General features: G+C 42.9%; 2 protein-coding genes across 6 annotated transcripts in view; both read right to left on the bottom strand.

The window, feature by feature from the left end:
* Positions 1-16,459, bottom strand: part of Bs (serum response factor blistered) — a 28,257-nt gene extending 11,798 nt beyond the window's left edge. For 3 of the 4 annotated variants that reach the window (XM_078191211.1, XM_078191210.1, XM_078191213.1), the window contains exons 1-2: positions 15,847-16,459; positions 9,569-9,820 (exon numbers count right to left, since the gene is read on the bottom strand). In XM_078191211.1, the coding sequence (XP_078047337.1) occupies positions 9,569-9,820; positions 15,847-16,323 (729 nt within the window). In that variant the 5' untranslated portion in view covers positions 16,324-16,459. Of the gene's footprint in view, positions 1-8,323; positions 9,821-15,846 lie in introns of those variants that run through there. The other variant, XM_078191212.1, reaches the window with a different exon arrangement.
* Positions 16,460-17,446: 987 nt separating this feature from the next.
* Positions 17,447-18,786, bottom strand: LOC144475376 (mediator of RNA polymerase II transcription subunit 29-like). Of its 2 annotated transcripts, none has more exons than XM_078191215.1 (2): positions 18,634-18,728; positions 17,447-18,435 (listed from the first exon to the last, which is right to left on the bottom strand). In XM_078191215.1, the coding sequence occupies exon 2, from the start codon at positions 18,426-18,428 to the stop codon at positions 17,856-17,858; it is 573 nt and encodes a 190-aa protein (XP_078047341.1). In that variant the 5' UTR covers positions 18,429-18,435; positions 18,634-18,728; the 3' UTR covers positions 17,447-17,855. The 2 variants fall into 2 exon arrangements, with proteins under 2 accessions (XP_078047341.1, XP_078047340.1); XM_078191214.1 differs by having other exon boundaries at positions 17,449-18,435; positions 18,638-18,786.
* Positions 18,787-19,022: the final 236 nt, after the last annotated feature.

Here is a 19,022-nt window from a genome sequence, read left to right as displayed (position 1 = left end):
CCGCGCTTCCACGGGAGATTCTCACAAATTTACGCAGGACTCTATGTTTCCCCGGGTGACTTTCTTTCCCCGGGCTGCCGCCATCACCGTGGAGAAGCCTTTTTTTCCACCAGCGAACTGAGCCGAGCGAAGCCGCGCCGCGCCGCGCCGCGCCGCGCCGCATCGCATCGCATCGCTTCGCGTTGCATCGCGCCGCGCGCTTTGCCTCTATGCGTTATACATGCATTTCGACTCCCTCGTTAGGACGCGTACACATGTCGCGAGTGCGCCGATCGCGTTTGCATCGAGAGAAAGCAAATCGGGTCCCCCGGCCGGCGAGCACCGACTGCCGTGATTAGGACCCGCTCGCCGATGGATCTCTGCCTACACGACGATGCGTCTCCTCCGGCTTGGGGACCGATCGGTAGCGATCGCTCGCTACCGATAATCCTCATCCGAGGATCGCCTCATCGGCTCATTTTATCGCGGCCTCGGATTCGGCTGATCCGGCAGTCGCCGTGATTCGATTGCAGCGGCTCGCTCGGATCGAAGTACTGTTAAGATATCGGTCACCGGATGAACAGCACCGTCGCGTTTGTGCAGAAGTGGAGTGAGATCGTCCGGGAACAAGATTCGAATAGTTCCAGTCGCCCGAATCGAACAGTTTGACAGTGATTTTTTCATATCCTGTGTTGCCAGCACTGCTTTCAGAAGTTCAGAAGCAGATCTTTGGCATCGGTCTTCCTCGATATCGCCGATTGCGAGATTTCAACGCGAAGTCTGCAGCTTTTTACTTCGCAGCGGCGCCTTGTTCGACAAGAAGGATCTTATTGGAGAATGTTATTAATTCGAAATATTATGGAGCTTGTTAAGAATGTCAATGGATGCTCATGTCCTCCATTTTGTATTGTAGCAACGGTGTGACAGAATGATTCTGCAAAACTAAGCTTGTCGACGTTGTTTGCTAGCTTCCATACAACTATGCGCATCTTTTGTCGTCCATATCGCTGTTATCTGAGAACTTTCGATAATCACGTCCTCCATTTTGTGTTCTAATAAACAACCTACCGAAACATATCGTAGAACTTCGTTGTCATCTACTAACGTCCAACTCAAAATCCGCATCTACGACGTTTTACGCCGTTCTTATCTCCCAGAGTGCACCTAAGAGGTCAGATCATGCCCTCCATTCTGCACCAGAACAACGTTCCCTAACGAAAACCTGTCCAAAATGAACGTTGCCATAACCACCTCCATTTCGTCGTTTTTTAGCATCCGACCTAAAATCCGCGACTTTAACGTTCCACGTCGTTCCTATCTTTCCAAGAACCCGAAGAGCCAAGAATCTAGATCGCTGGTTGACTACACCATCGATAACAAATTACACTAAAAAAATTCTCTACAACGAATGTGGACGCAACTACCTTCGTTTCAGCATATCGCCAGTGTCCCATATCACAGTTGCCAAAGCTAGAGACTTCTAACAGCCGTTGATCGTGTCCCAGATCTTGTGTCACGAGGAACGAGCGTCGAATTGAAAAATTTACGGAGCTCGCCAGGCCAGAAGGAGGCGATTTACAAGTAGCAGGGGTAGAGTCAAGATCAGGGTGAGCTCGAGGAGGACGTCGGCAGCCAAGATGACCGTCGCAAGGATCACGGTTCATAAAGCATTCCCGAAAGCACGGGGGGCTGCGAAAGCGGCCGTTGTCCGGCAACGGCAGGCGTTGTCGACAATCACTTCCGAGTCGCATTTGTACCCCCCATTACCACGGGTGTGTATAGGAGGCGCGACAAAAACCGACATTCCTGATTCTTAAGTTGGACTCTATATAAGTATCTGCCATCGCGAACATTGCCTGTATATGGCGACAACCAGGCTTTGACAAAGGTGACCGTATATGGTATTCTGCTTCCACCTTCCATTGCCTTCTCTCTCTCTCTCTCTCGCTCTCTCTCCTGCCCCGTCTTTCTCCGTTTGTCGGTCCTTCTCCCTTTCTCTCCCTCCCCCCGCCATCTTTCTCTTTCCCTTCCATCGCGGAGCTCCCCACCTGTTTCTGCCCTTCTCTCTTTTGCCCTGGCCGGCTTCTTACCGACGCCGTCTTCGTCGTTTCCTCGTGCCGCGATCCACCGGGGTGATTTCTTAGCGAAATGCATCCTAATCGTCCGCTCGTTAGATCGTAAATCATGGCTTCGAAAATCCCCAGCCTCCCCCCTCTGCCGCCTCTAGCACCAGCCAAATCGAGAGCTTCCGAGGCGGCTCGCCGTTGTTTTCTTTCGCAACAAATCACGAGTGCGAACTTCCGATGCGATTTGGAGCTTTAAAGGGGTACCGTGGCGTCCCACGCACCCTACGCCCTTGCGTTATCGATGCGGAATTAATCGTACGATATTATCCGGCGCCAGGAAGAAAGTTTTCTTCGGCGCCGAGCGATCGCGTTAAAGTAATCGTCCAGGAGGCAGCCTTCTTGCCGAAGGGATGCACATTGGAGGACATTCGATCCGAAGAATTACGTTTAGAGTTTGATGAAAGCGTTGCGAACAGGTTGAGATAATGTTAGAATGAAGAAGACATACCGGGGTTTAGTTGTGCACGAAGGAGAATCGAGGTTTCGGTGCGTTGATCGAGAAAGCTGAACCTACCTTGCGAGATCGCTGAAGGGATGAATGGCGAAGTGGAATAAATGTTGGTTGGTATATATATTCTTACAAACGCAGCTTCGGTTATCATTTAATCTAGCTTAGCTCTTAAACATACTACTCCCTCCGTTGCTTAAGAAACGAACGTTGCTAAAAGAATGTTATATTTGCATTTTCTGGACGGATCTTCCGGCGAGTTACAAGCACAGATTCCTAAATCGGGACCTCGACCACCCAGGGAAGCGAGTTCCCTCGATGGAGCAGCGGCTCGCTAACCTAATTCTCGATCTTCGACATTATTTCTACGCGCGACAACGAGCTTCGTACGGAGAACGATCGATCGTCTCGGTTCTCGTTCGTCTGTTCCGTGGAAAAGCGTGTTCGAATGTCTTCGGAACGAGCGTCGTTAACAAACAATAGAAACTTCCTTCTTGTAATTAACTAGCAAACGAGTTAACGAACTGTTAATACCTTCGCCGTACAAGCCCGGCTTCGTCTGGTCGCCGCTGAACGCGAACTAACGTTACCGTTTCGCGGCTGCGAGCCTAATCGTACGGATTCCTGCTCGTTTTTGCGTACCTGGCGAAAGGCAACACAGCCGGACTCTGTGCGCCACCCCTGGTGGCAGGTGTTCAATCGAAATTATTCGTTACCGAACGAATTATTCTGAATTATCCTTGACCTTCATCGAAAATAAACTAATACCTTTTTTACTCTAAAATACGGAAATACAAATACGAAAAGGTTCATCGAAACGAATCGTCGTAGATGCATTTGGTTAACACGTTCAGCGCCGCGTGATCGGTTATTCAATTTTGACTAGTTTCCAAAATTCATTTTTATTGCAATTTATTCGAACGAACTGTGCGATACTAGGCCATTTAAAATACGGAAGAATTCTACTGCGAGAAATTAAAAATCTTCCGGTTTCAAATTACATTGGACTCGCGAGAATTTCCAGGGACGATTTGCGGCACTTAACGCGTGAAACGCTTGACGCCAAGGGTGGCGCACGCTTGTTAGAGAGAAGAGGGCGAGATCTAGGTAGAAACACGTTCGCTGGACAACAGGTGGGCTTCATACCTACCTGTCCGCGAGCAACTGGCGCCCACGGTTGCCGAAAACAATGTCGCCGATTAGGGCGAGCACCGGCTAAAATGTTTAGCTTGCTAGGCGACGACGGAGCACAATATCGTTGATGCCGTATCATTAATGAACGATAATATATATACGTACGTGTAATATAAATATTATCACAGTATTTTACAGTACACTATTTACACATGTGATACATTCTTGGACGCGCCAGCCGTACATTCGTGATTCACCGTTCAGGATTGTGATTGTTCTCGTTAATATTTATATTTATGTATATATATATTATTTGTACTTTGTGCGTCGATGGGAGAGAAACATTTCGTTTACATTTTATCATGCGTTTTCCAGAGATTCGATTAAATCCTCCCCTTTGCGTGTATACACGCACCACCAATCGTGCGTATAAAATCTCGTTCTCTTTTTTTTTTTCGTGGCTTTCCTTCTCGTTTCCAGATAACGTCTATCTATTTATTTATCTAGCTAACCGTATATATAAGTGTATATATATATACCTCTTCGATTTTTTTGTGCAATATTATGCGGTATAAAAAAGAAAAGACAACAACACACAACACATAATACACACGCACGCAGAGTCACAGCACACACGCACACACACACACAAAGCATGCATAATGTGAAGGGAGTCGAGTTCTTTCTACTTGGGTTGATCGGACAGGGGGGAACAGTGGAGTGGGATCGGAGGGGTCGAGGGGGGGGCGGAGTTCTGGGAATTAAATTAAAAAAGGTATTTTAAATACCAGCTACTTAATCTACGAAAAGAAAAAAAACAAACAAATACTACACATGCCACTTTCAGTACAAACATATTACGGAACAATGTACGATGCACAACAATATATATATGTATGCGTGTATATATATATATTCAATGCGCAACAATGCCAAGCGTGCACCGCCGGGTTTACTGGCTCGGACTCGCACCCACGTACTACGATTTCTCGTTTCTTCGTCGGCTCGTGTTCTTTTCTTTTTGTTTATCTTTTTTTTTGTCCCGGGGAAAGGCGGAACGCGGCTGAACCCGAGGCTGCAATGAGTATTAAGAAGGATGTCTCGCGTTCGCGCGGGAGAAGGATCACTGACAGAAAGGAAAACGGGGAAACGCGAGTGGCGAATTTTCCGGTGGATGCCGGGAGGCCGGCGAATCCCACGAGCCAGGTACGATCGTTCGTAATGAAAGCACACAAACGGGGCCTGGAACCGAAGCGAGCCGAGCGTACGCTGCTTCTCCATTATTTGGAAAATTGCTTCGCCGCGGACGGAGGACCGTGTCTCTGAATAATTCAAAAGGATCTTGTATCGGTCGTTTTTCGCGGTGACTCACAGACCCGGCTCTCTTCCTCTCTGCCTACGTTCGGCCGAAATCGATTAGAGAACCTTCGCTACCTTATCGTAATGTTACCGAACGACAAAGACGATCCTCGAATCGTTCCGACCGAAAATCTGCGAACCGCGATAACTCGAACGCTCGGTGTTTCTAATTACCGAGGATGAAATTGATCTACCTCGCGGTCGAACCTCGTCTGGAGTCTCGAAATACTGATAAGAAAACGTCGCAGCTCTGATTCGGTTCGCCTCCGTTCCCATCGAACACACCGTTTTCCACGGCGTTGATCGATCAATTTCGAATGTATGTACATGGTGTTTAAATAAATAAAAGAGAGATTCCATCGCCGTAAATGATCATAAATACGATTCGTGTAAACAAGAAAGAAAACTGGGTAAAAAATACGCGGCTACCTCGAGTAATTCATCACATGAGTTACTACCCTAACCTACGATTACGAACTGCCGCTTCTCTGTCTCGTTTGATCGGTAGAATTCCCGTCGTTTACGTGCCTCCTGATACACGTCTTATTTCGTAATGAACCGCGACTCGAACGAACATGTGTCGCCCGTCACTCCTACAATAGAAAAAGTCTTTGGACTTCGATGAACGTATAGATCCAGCCATAATCCTCGAACTTAGACGATTACTCCCTCGGGGATTGATCGATCGATCGTTCTTTACATTTCGAATTTCAAAAGGAAACCTCGCGGCGAAGGCTTGTAAATGATACGTTCTGCGATAGACAAATCTTTTGACTTCAATAGTTTGCTGCATCTTAAGCTTCACTGTTTTTTTTTGTTTATTCACACGTTCTGCTAGAGAAAGTCCAGTCTGCTTGTTGCACAAGCAGTTCTGACGAATGATTGACAATTTTTACGGACTCGCAGTTGACACAACGTCGACGTATGCTACCGTCCAAAATTATCTGGATAATGACGTGCTTGAGAAGGCACAAATCTCATGTTATTATTAAACGTAGGCAATGCTCGCGAATAGACGTTGATAGAATTGTAGAGAAAGTTAAACGAAGAGTCTCACCAACGTGTGGTAATAATTGAAGAACCCAAGATTATGGAGCGAAGTTTAAAATCACGGAATAAGTTAAATGTAAATGCTGGACACCCAGAGTCTACAGTATGAAAAATCTAAGAAGAGGAATGCGTTAATTTCATGAAGTTTATCAAATACAGTAAAACCTCAGTTAACAAAATTAGACTTTCCTCGATCTTTACTATTAAGATTTTTTATTATTCCAAATGATAATAATGATACTATAGAAAAGCCTCGAGTATACCTTGACTTACCATCTTAAACTACTGTATTAATAACTTATCGAAAGAAGAAAGAAATTACCTATTAATTTATAATCGAAATTCTACTGTACTTAACAATTATGAAAATACGTAATAAATACTGGTGTAATATGCTAGTCACCGGAATGGTGTTCATGGACAGTAGCATACGAGAAATCGTGCGCGATCGACGCGTCGTGTAACACGTTGTGCAACGATCAAACTCAGAAGAATCCATCGATCATCCTCCTCGGCCGGTAAATCGGTCGATGTAAATCTCGTATACATTAGAGTACGCGTCGATTGGACTAGATTTATACGTTGTAAACGGAGCACCGTACGTTTCCATCATGCTCCGATCGGTTTTCATTGAAAACACCTTCGCTGTACCGTGCGTCGCCTCGCGATGATCGTCACCGATTCCGAAGGAATCATCGACTACCGCCGGGGTATCGTGCGACGTTTCCTGGCCTATCTGCCTCCGTACGCGAGTGACTTTCCACGTGCATTAAGTACCGAAACCTGCTATGTTAAGTACTGTCGACGCCATCCTAACGATGACAGGTGTCCGCGGACCCTTCGCGCATAACAACCGTCGAAAGAAAAGTTAATTGCCGGCGGACTCTTTTCGACGAGACCAGGCCGCAGCGAAATATCGTTTAACAGGGCGACGCGTCTCCCCGCGTTTCCCATAAATAATTACGAGCCCACTTAATGGATTAATTTAAAGACAGTCGATACCGGCGCCGAGGAACGTCGGAATTGCGACGTGCTTTTAAGCAAATTGCCTCCGATCTGGTTCTCCGCGAAACTCGAGAAACGTTTTCGTGCCGATGTCGCGTCCAACCTAATTCCGAAACGGCGTTGATCGTCGACGAATTAGCTAATCGGTTCGACTGGTACTCGGTATCCAAAGCGAACCGAGGACGGCCCTTTCGAAAGAGGCATCGCCCGGATGCCGAACGACTGTTAACGAACGTTAACGTTGCGGAAACGATCGCAAAGGAAGTTAACGCCCAATTTAGTTTCACGAACGCGTCGAATTAAACGTTAATGCCGCGGAATGACCGGCATACTAATCCGTGGTTCCGGCCTAACGTTACCCGCGACTTCGTGAATCGTCTTCGAGCCAGCGGGGAAGCAAAATAACCGTATTTCTATCCGCAAACGGAAGCGGTAAGCCTCATCGGGAATTTCGATATATCGACGTCCGGAAAAGAAAGTCCGATGTCACCCGGAACTTCCTCCCTGTCTCTGTCCCGTTGCCTCGTTATTCAGCCGACACGAGGCATGGGTTTACGTCCGCGGACCGGTATCGACGCATCCAAGAATTCTAATTCGCGGCTCGACATTTGTCGACACGTAGGAAACAACTAGCATCAACTTCGTCGATGCTACGCGATCTTGGACGGAATTTCACGCTGCGGCGATTGATTGCTCGTTCCCTGTCAAATGACAACGCGATCTCTTACGGCCCGAATAAAAATACTGGTTGCGCGTTTTAACTCTTTCGTTGGCGATGGCGATTATAGTCGTTTAATATCGAACAGTCTCTGTGTTCGACGAAAATGATTTTCTTTGCACGACAATGAAACGAATTTGTTATACGCCATCAGCAACGTTATAAAAGTAGGACGATTTCTCGATACGACATAATCAGGTGTTGCACCGATTTTGCAGCAACTAATAGTTGTAATATCTTTGCCGTAACGAGAGGCTTAAAAGCGCTCGACCAATACTGCGCGAATGCAAGAAATTCCTTTCAATAACCTATATCAATCTAAGCATGAATAATCACGATTAGCAAACCGACGATCATCGATTCTGAGGCGTTTATCTGCGAACGTATTCGACCCGAGCATCGATCCCATGTATCGTTGTCGTGTAAATGAAATGTCGGACCGATATTTTATCGTGATTTGAATATCCAAATAATTGATTAAACGTTGCATGTTTTCTTGCATCGCATCAACTCCTGAGTATCTATAGCTTTTGTAAAGCTGACGTTAACCGAAGTAGCAATGATTACACTGCAAAGCTTTATACATATAAATTAACCAGAGCTAATTTTATACTATTTTTCTAACGTAACAGTTTGACTCTGCTTTTACGACGGAAGACTTTTCCGTCGATAAGAGAAGCTTCAATTCTGATGTTCATAAAATGAGATATAAACACGATAATTTGCATAAAGATCTCCAGTGTACGATTAAAGATCCGACATTTCACAGTGTGGTGCGTCCAGATCAATTTCACGAATCTTTTTGTTTGTCTACTTGAAAAATTCGTGCTTGTGATGATCACTCTTCGATCAGTGAGCACAAATGTTTCAAGTAAGGGAGAAAGAAATGAATTCGATAAGATAATCCAAACCAGGCATGTCCAGTAAATAGTGACAGGAATGAAGACCTAATGATCGCTGTACACACAATTAGATTTTACCCGCAGTTGTATCAACAAGCTTGCGACAATAGAACAGCCAAGCCCGACGGCTCATTGATCAGCCCAATGGACCCTTCCTGGACATACCTGTCAGACCGTAAACGCACCGTCACATCCAACACACCCAGGCCACTTCCAAGTCTTACAAATCAACGTCTTCGCCACTTTGGTGGCTCTGCATCATTGTGCACAATAATGCGTTCTCATTATTTAGGGGCAATACTTAGAGGGGCAATTTAGAGAAACAGTCCAAGACTTACGGTTCAACGGTCGATCGTCATAAATTGATTAGTGCGTCGAAGAAGTGGCCGAAGAAGAAGTGTGTTGCACGAGCTGATCAAGGGAATCGACAGGGTAGCCAGCAGGCAGCGGAGGTCTCGGACCCGTCGGAGACGTATAGCGGAGCGGAGGACAAGCGAGTGCTCGTTCGAGTGGGGTAGTACTACCGTTGGGGATGCGAGTGCGACATGTGTGGATGGTAGGCAGCGTGATGGGGCGGTAGAGGCGAGGGGCAGGACTGCTGATAGGGGCCGCCGGCCAGCATGGGTCCGGGGCTGGAGCACGGTACCAGGTGCGAGCTCGATGAGCCCGCGTGTGCATGCGCGATCAGGTGCGCGTGCTGCGCGTGCGAGGGTGGCGCGTGCTGCGAACCCGGCGGCGGCGGCGGCGGGGGTTGCGGATGGCCGGGGGGCCCTCCGGTCGGTCCGCCACCAGGATACCCGCCGTGCAGCGAGCCACCGTGCGGCGAGCCATACACCAGTTGCCTTACTTTCTGCTCGTCGTCGGCTATGTTGTAGGTCAGTTCGGTCTCCTCGAACCCGGTCGCGGACATCCTCTGATCCCCGGACGAGCCGGAGGTCGGCGGGTCCGGGCTGTTCAGGCAGGTCTGGATCAAAGCCTTGCCGGCCTCGCTCGTTATCATCGGCTGCAGCTTCCGGGTGGCAAACGTGTACACGTGGCCAGTCTCGCTAGCCACCAGCAGCATCACCTGCGTACCTGTCAGCGTGGACAGCTCGTACGCCTGCAACAGGGAACCACTGGATTAGGGACGAACTATGGCGCTTCGAGGTCCTTTTATTGGTTTTGGCTCGGTGTCTCCTTCGTACGGCACCGCTGGGCCTGAAAGCAATGGTCGGTCTGAGGTCAATTCTAAAGATCTTCCGGTCACGATGCGAGAACACAAGTGCGGACAAACACGGTTGAGAGATGAAAGGAGTTGAGAAGGGTCTGCAATAAATTTAGAAAACTAGCGAGAGATTATATGGGATCAAATTGAAAGAGGAGAAATATTCGACTTGGTTTGATACCGATGCTGGTTATTCTTATAGATCTTCTGGAGTGAAGAGAAAGAAGATTGCAGAGCGAAATCAGAAAAGAGAGGCTTTAAATCCAGCAATGAAATCAATTAAGAGAAGGGAGGGAAGAAATTGATGAAGAGGATAAATTGAAAAACGAGAATAATTCGATCGTGGTCTGGTATCGATGCTTCTAGTAGGGTTACTCTTGTATGTCTTGTGATGCGATTACCAAAAAGTGAGAACAAAAAAAGGAAATGTCGTGATTCGAAAAAGCGCATAAAGGAAATAAGTTGCACAGAAGGAGAAGAAAGTAGGAATATATTGAAAAAGTTAATGTCTGAGAGCGATTTTTCCGGAACCAAATGGAGACAGACTGTCAACTGAGACGGCAATAGTAATTGGTAACCCTGAAGTAGTTGAGCTTGTGTGGGATAAGTGGTGGGATGGTAGAAGCTGCGAGACTGTGTTTGTCTTCTTGCTGCGCAGGTTGCTGTTGATATCATAATCTTACCCTCGGGCCCTAGTTTCTTGGTTCGTGGTTTCACTTGCATTTTCCAAAGCAATCGTTTTTTGCACTTAAGACGGTAATAATCAGGCGGTATGCGAACAAGTCTTGACGATGTAATTCCATAGAAATGTTATGTCTTTGAACTGATTTATGAACACGGAAAGGCCGGTAAAAAACGGCAATCTATTTTAGATACTCTAGAGCTAAATAACAATTTTAAAAAATCGGTATAGTGATCGCGGATAATTCTATTCCTTTTTAACAAGTTGTTCATAAATAGAATGTACAAAAATTAATATTCTCCATTTCCTATTTGTAGAAGAGTTTCTCGAATATTGAATATCAAACTGTTTTACTTGATAAAAAGAGGAAAACGAAAGATCTGACTAAGTTTCCGCGTTTCTGTCTCGCTTCTAGTTCTGACGTTAAAGTAAATTCTGACTATAGATAGTAAATTGCAGTAAATATCGCGCATGTTACAGCACTAACAGCACTAATAGTATAAACACGCACAATGACAGCAATGACAATACAATTATTAAGTTTAAGTGGATAAGGAGCAGCAGGCAAATCGCGTGTAATTATTTAATTGGCGTGTGAAAATATTACCGTTTCATTTGATACGAAATCGCCTTCGAACGATGCACCTTGCAATCTTAGGTCCCTTGCTACTGCACTTTGTGTAGGAGATTGCATGCCGTAGGAATGCTATACCGATAGTAAATTCTTGCCCATACTAGCATTCCTTTGCGATCAAAACTATGTTCCAGTTGCTGTTTTTAAATTATTTCTACTTACAATGAAGAATTTAATTTATTTATTCATTGTTCATTCGATGGATAGCCATTTATGGAAAGAGAACATTTCCTTTTCTTGGATGAAGCACCGCTTTGCTTTCTCGCGCTATAATTTACTGCGACGTTCATTGCTATTACGAAAGTAAGCATCGTTAAATTGACAGCATAATTTAACAATACAAATGCTAATCCGAAGTCGAAAGTGCAAAATAAAGAAGACCGAGGAGAGCGAGAAACCGAGAGGGACTGTACTCCATTTTTAAAGAAGACGAACTGCGAAAAATGCGTGGCGGCAAGACTGGATGATGTATAACAAAAGGAACCTTGAAATTTGATATGCACCTTGATGAGAGAGTGCAGACAAATTTAGACAAAGTCTAATGATACGAGAAGCTTCATGCGAAGTGGATCACATAAATACACAGAAGTCCGGGAGGCAAGTACCTTGTAAACAAGCTTCGCGCGAGCTCGCGCGAGCAGAACACGTTTTAGTCCCGAATTAACCATTTTCGGTTCGTTATAGTGCGGTTTCAAATATTCCTTCGTTTAATAAAAACGGAGCAAAGGCGCTGGCTGCAATCTTAAATTCTTTCAAATAAAGTTATAATTAGTAAATATTTGCAATAACATTGAATTACGGAAAATTCAACGAAACGAAAATAATAAGTAACTAGAAGATATTTTAGCGGGAGTCTTGGTCGAATTGTATAGAAGAAAACGAAATTCTTCAGCCGCGAAACATTTAGCGAAGCTTCGAATTCAGAAGCTTTTCCGTTCGCTCGTTAAAATAGTTTTCTTAAAGAGAATCTGTTTGAAACGCGAGCTTAAAGTTAGATCCTTGAAGAACGAAAGTATTACTTGACAGACCTCTAGCTGTTTGACGTGTATCAGAAGCACTTGATTTATTCCGGTCTTTATAGAGCACATTTATGCAAATCGTTGCCGCCTGCGCAACCATTAGCACGCCATTTTGATAAATAATTAATTCGAAGTGCGCGGCGGAAAAACTGTGTTTGCATTTTCATTTACGAGTTTATACCTTTAATAAGAGAACAATTATCAAGATTTGTTTAAGTGGTTCGCGCGTAAGCCAAGGATGGAATACATTCTTTTTGCGCGAAGAACATTAGGAAAAAAAGCGCTAGGAACATTTAATTACAGTCCAAGTTGTTCAACTCGTTAGTAAGAAATGCGTTATGGGATATAACAAGATTGTTATCTGCACTTTTAACTATAACAAACGAGTTTGTCCAGAAAATTCGAAAGTCGTTGGCAAACAGATTTTTTCAAAATTTAAAATTAGCTTTAGTGGTCTACAGCGCTCTGAACATTATTTTCTAATCTACTGTAAAAGAATCATTATTGTTTTTTTTTTTTACTTTAACTGCCTATAACTTTATAGTTCTGTTTCATGGCGGATATCGGGTTGTAGCATAACATATTTTTTAATACAGTTCTCTGAATGAAATATTTGTGTTTTAGTTATATTTATTGCGGAATGTACTGGTTATTGTATATTTCATAACAATTTTTATTTTTCCGATGGTGTTGTAAAGCAATTATGTCAGCTTCGTGTCAAAACATGGCTAATTTTAGAGGAGCCGTCTTCAGAAAAGGGGAACAATCTATCTTTGGTTTCCTAAATTCGTATGAAAGATGCAATTTGCTTTAGGTTCTTCTACGGATTTAGCTGCGACGGGCTTTGGATCAAATAAACATCTATAATCTGACCAGTCTGGGGCTCGAAACGGGAAATCTATTTACAAGAAATATGCAACTATGTATAATCAAGTGTAAAACAGTTTCTGCTGACTCCCAAGAGAAGTTCTGACTCCCAGAACTCAATATTAATATCTACGACGAATCGTCTAAAAACAATTTTAATCGTAAATGTTTGAGTACTCAATTTTTAATTGTCATTTATTAATTAATTAATCGCCATTCGTTAAGTTTGGTTTCCTTGGTTTCCATTGCAATCGCGAAATATATAAAGGATTAGAGAATTAAACGATTTTAAGCAAATGACAAAATAACTATAATAATACGCGACTGATAACTGCCAACGAGTGAATCTTACTCAATTCGAATCATATCCTTGTAGAATTAACTTCTATAGTTTTTGACAGAAATAATCAATATTTCAATTCTAGAACAAGAATTAACCACAACGGTCTGTTAACTCATACTGAATATTCTCTTGGCAACTGTACTCAACGGTATCATTGAGACTTAAGTGGATTCTGAATTGCAGCAATATCAGTAAATCGTGTGTGCATTCCTGGCGGTTGCAGTCGAGTGTACAAAACTTCGGGTGTATTTTTGACGATTACAAAAGAACAATATCAACCCCAAATGGACTATTAACTGACTACCGTCACCGACATATAGACCTAAATGGGTACTTGTTAACTATAACCCGTCCCGGCTAGAAGATTTCAGATGGGGTTCTATGAGGCCACGAGTTAAACAGATACAAGTTACCTAATAATAATCAATATTTATGCCGCAAGTTTATCACGGTTTCCAGAGGATAATTTCGTTTTCCTCGGTGTATTTTCATCCAAAATACACGGAGAAGTTACTGGCCTGCGAAAGCGCAGTTGTCACTCATAAATTGCACGCTCGCAGAAGTCATTGGCGCGCAATCCGCCGGCGATGACGACGTGCATCCCTTTTTCTCCATTAGGTTGATGCGCAGTACTCTTTTATTTTCTTTAAGATATTTAAAAATGTGGAAACCTACTTCATTCAAACTGTGGTCTTCTAAACTATTTTTATCGCGAGCCCGCAACTAAAACTGAAACTCATAATTTGATCATTCTAGTGTCTAACAATTTGTCGAATATTCATGATAAAAAGTTGCTGGTATTTTATTCTAATCGGAAAATAAATTTTTCAAATTGTCTATGAACGAATCTCTCTCGGGTTGTTTATTTAGCTCCTTCCCTCTTATTAATAGCCATTTTAGTTTAATAATAATCTGTACATTCATTTTCTACGCTAACAAGTATAAATAAATATACTTCCACGCAATTCAAATTTATCTTTAGCAGTAGTTAAGAATCATAGTACTCATCGGTTTATGTTAGTGGCCCTCTGGTGGTACATCTTAGAAAGCGTGGAGCTTCTATTCTTCCGGTTCTTTAAATACTTCCTTTAGAAAATATTATTCGGCCTTGGTCGCTTATTAAATCATCATCAATACAAACTGATGAATTCCTAACAATTGGCTGAATTATTTCTATACCCCATTATCAATGCATCGCTATTAAATATAATCTTAAACAATTATTTTTATTGCATTATCTTATTTTACACTTCTAAATAACCAGGTCACTCGAGTATCAAACGATCGTCCGTTTTTGAGATCATAAACGAGCAAAGACGTAGACTATAGCGACAAATGAAAAGAGGGCGATTGTTGGATAAGGAAGAACGGGCAAAACACGAAGGATAATGGTTACCGTATGGTGGTTATACACACCGCGCAGTATGTGTGAATAGTAACGAAATGGAATGACGATTTTGAACCGGATAAAATAACACTTGAAAACAGAATATTACTATACTACACCCCTACCTAACTTCCACTTCAAACACTTCGTTTCCAAAAAAAACCTGACGTACGGTAAGTATTCAATGTGGGGGTGGAAAAGAACAACATTTTATGCACACCAACCTAATACGTCTATACCACGTATGGAAACCGGCTTTCTAATTTTAATAAGATGAAAACACACTGAAACATAGCATCGGATGCGTGAAATCACACAGCATCGATCCGGAGGACCGATCGTCGGTACCGACGCGACGCCCGACAGTCATCATCACTCTGGATTGGGTAAATATGCAATTTAAAAGAGCCACCACTGATTCCAATTACCCTCAAATACGTTGCCGAGATTATCATTAGAAAGATGTCTACAAAAAAAGGTAAAGAGACTGTAAGTCGGTCAGAGTTGGAATTTATTAGATTGTTCATCGAGACTAAATCCAGACCTAATATAAACCTAATGACTCTGACTTACGTTAGACGAGTCCGAAACAAAAAAGCTATTATATCGCTGCTATTTCATTTATATATTATTTTATATTTTCATTTGTGGGATCTACCATATATTTCCGTCTATGGGTATACAGTACCACTATAGTCCAAATCTTTACCATTTCATCATTATAATCTCGGATACCATAGTGATGCATACGTTGCCACGAACGCATAGATGTATGCCGGATTCGTTGTAGTAGTAGCAACAGTATCTCGCGAACATTTCAAGAAATAAAAGAGTTTTTCTATTATATTTATAAGAAAAAGCTGTTGATAATAACGATCTTAATAACATATGTACATCAAGATCACTGAAACCGGAGGTGACTCTCTCAAAACGCATATTTACCCTGGATCGTTTAAAAAAATAGGTCAACAGGTTTGCCCGATACAAACCTTCTTCATGATTCCGGTTTTCCTTTTGGAGAAGGTGGTATACCTCCGCAGTTTATTGTCGATATACTCCATTTTAATCTTGACCCGTCCCTTGGTCTTCTTGCCATTCGACGGTGGTGACTTTTTCGGCTGGCCCAAACTAGTGAACGACTCCTCCAAATTGTCGGGTACACAGTCTCCGGACATCGACATGCCTTGCTGTTGCGAAAGCGCTTGCCTTGCATTGCTGTCATCGTAACAGACATCAGCCGTGGTCCTCTTGATACCTCTCTGTACAGGTCCCACGCCGGCGTTCGGTCCGCCTGCAGCAGCCGCCGCGGCCATCATGGTGGCGCCACCGCGGCTTATTTGAGAAGTTGTAAGCTGGGAGGTGGACGGTCGGCCGTACATTTCCGAGCCAGCGTCGCTGCCTATCATCCCCATGCTGTACCCAAGACTTGCGTACCGACTATCTCTTCCGCCGCTAGGGTTGTCCATTACGGACTCGCACACATTTATTCCCTTTCCCTCGGCCCTTCTTCGCCACGGAATCGCGAAAAGTCGGCGCAATGTTTCCCACGTGATCAACCATCTAGAGGAACACGGGACAACAACGCGCACTGCACGAGCGCTCCCCGCGAACTGAATGCGCGCTGAGTATCGTAACTTGACCTACGTGCTAACGCGGTGCCTCCGTACGTTCCTGCGCAGCTTCTACTCCCACCAGCTTCCGAGCACGCGGTGAAAAAGTAGTCCCACCATACTCGGCAGCCTTTACCGTGAGAAGATTTTCGAAAATTTTCCTATGGAAAAATCGAGCCGATGACAAAGGCCCTCGAACCGTCGGCGAAACGATCGCTCGCGCCTTCGATTCGCCGAAATTCGAGGCGAAAAGTTCGCGCGGAGTGCTACAAGAATCGGCGAGAGGGCGTCCCCGGCTGCCATATTTAGAAGTAGACGTTACCATATTAGGGAAAGTTTGCCAAATATGGTGAACAGAGGTGGTCCTTCCTTTTCAAATGATCACTCGGCGCGCCGCGACAAAACACCAATCCAACTGACAGTAGCGCTTCCTGCACGCCTCTCCTCCCCCTCCTCTCTTTTACCGGTATGTCCTTCCTATTTCTACGTGCTTACTAAAACATAAGGCTGATAAGCGGCTCTCTGTGTAGGGCCGCTATTTCTTGCCACGTCCAAAGCTTTCGTGCTTTTATCAGCCTTTGTTTACGTTCGGTTTGACCGGCCGTGTCGCGTTTCTGCGGAGGTGTGAACTACGATCGAGAATAATAACGTGTATGGCAAACGCGTGCAGTAATCCTTAGAACCCTCTTTACGACGGTGTCTAGTTTATGTTTAAATAACATGTTTCTGTTTATCCCGATGAATGTCCAGAAACATTCATTCATTCATACAGCCAAACTTGAATCAGATTTTGATATTTTTTATCGGGTCTGCTAGAGTTCCTATGGAGGAAACCCGTAAGCATTACAGAATTTATTGCACAGTTATTGCTATTAATCTTATTTGGTTACCTCTGTTAACATTCTCTTTCAATATTTAAGAGTTTCCGGATAGTCTAGAATAACAATCATTTATACAAACTTAATATAATGATTGTTATATTGTAACATATTGTTCTTATAATTGACAGAAAAAAGTAGTCAAATATAAATTAAATTTCGTGTCCAAAGAATACATACAATTACATAATACATACTTTCCATAAGTGAACCTATAGGAATACACGTACAGGTATTAGTTAAAACAAAATTCTTAACAACTTGCATACCAAATTTTATTTATGATGATAACAATAAAAAGGAGATTCCTGTAAAGTTGGATGCAAATGTTTGTTCCCTTTAATGTAATATATTACAATAAATAGAAAATAGTTTTGACTATTCTAGTAAAATATTATAATTACATTACATACTGAATAACAAAACTTTCTTTTTATACATCAGACATTACCCATTATTTCTATTATGCGTATTTTCTTGAGATAAATTATGTACACAGGAAAAAATTAATTATTCACCAGATGCTATTGTATGTGCTGCAGATATTAGAGTGTCATGTACCTCACGAGCATATGCAACTTGTGCTCTCACAGTCATTAAGAATTGAGGATATGTTAAAGCTGGACCTTCTTGTGCTCCTACAGTATCAGTACGTGTTGGTATCACAGATACTGGTAGATAGCGTAGAGAACTAGAATTCTGTGATAAACATTCTATAGAAGTCTTTAAATGTAATTCTATTTGATCACAGATAGAATAAAATTCTTCCATGTTCTTATTAAAACGATGGTCAGGTTGGTCAATTCCTTTAAGGGAACCCACATCTACCAAACTATTTTGATGCAGTGTATGAGCTGCAGTTTTAAGAGCTATAGCTAATGATTCCCTGAGTGGTCCAATTAAAGATTTGACTTTAGAAATATTGTCGAGTTTCTCTTGTGTCTGTTGCTGTTGCTGCTGTTGTTGTTGTTGGACCTGTTGTGGCTGTGCTTGTTGTGGATTTTGAGGAATCTGAGGATTTACGGACTGAGTCATTTGCCCTACCCCAATAGCTCCTGGTTGTTGAATGGGTGGAATATTCATTGTAAACCTAATAATGTAATCACATGCAATAATGAAGAAAATGTTGTGTATCTTTTATATAAAGTTTATTACAAATGTCACTTTTTCCATGTAGCATTGAATTCCAATTAATTATGTACACATAAATCTTTGAATTATTAGATTTACTTTGATAACTTTTAAAATACTTTTACTTGTAAATAAAATATATGATGAAAATTGTTACCTACACTTTGTTAAATTAGCTGCCGATTACTCAAAACATTTTACTGAATTCGAATATGTTTAACTTCGACTTCGACTACAAAGCGAGAGTGAACAATCATCGAGATTATAGCAATGCTTTCTGCAACATGCCGACAGGGGGCTGTGCAGCACACTACAAAATTCCATTCAAAGTACTTATTTTTTGTATTTTTTAATAATACATTTTTTCCTAATTATATACAAGCAAAAACTAAGTTCTAATAATACCTTTAGATTCCCTAGTACTTTTTAAAATTTAATACAGTTCAGAGATCTTCTCCTGCAATCTTTGCCTATCCTCTAAGATGACGCGTGCACATCCCCTTCATCTTACTGCGCATCTAATCTGCAGGGATTCTGTCTCAACAA

The sequence above is a fragment of the Augochlora pura genome, chromosome 9 (genome assembly GCF_028453695.1).
Source record: "Augochlora pura isolate Apur16 chromosome 9, APUR_v2.2.1, whole genome shotgun sequence".
Taxonomy (NCBI): domain Eukaryota; kingdom Metazoa; phylum Arthropoda; class Insecta; order Hymenoptera; family Halictidae; genus Augochlora; species Augochlora pura.
Note: the sequence above shows the minus strand (reverse complement) of the source record. Positions and strands in the feature narration are given on the sequence as shown.

Excerpts from the sequence above, each read along its gene's own strand:
- LOC144475376 (XM_078191214.1), bottom strand. The coding sequence starts at position 18,428 with ATGAATATTCCACCCATTCAACAACCAGGAGCTATTGGGGTAGGGCAA.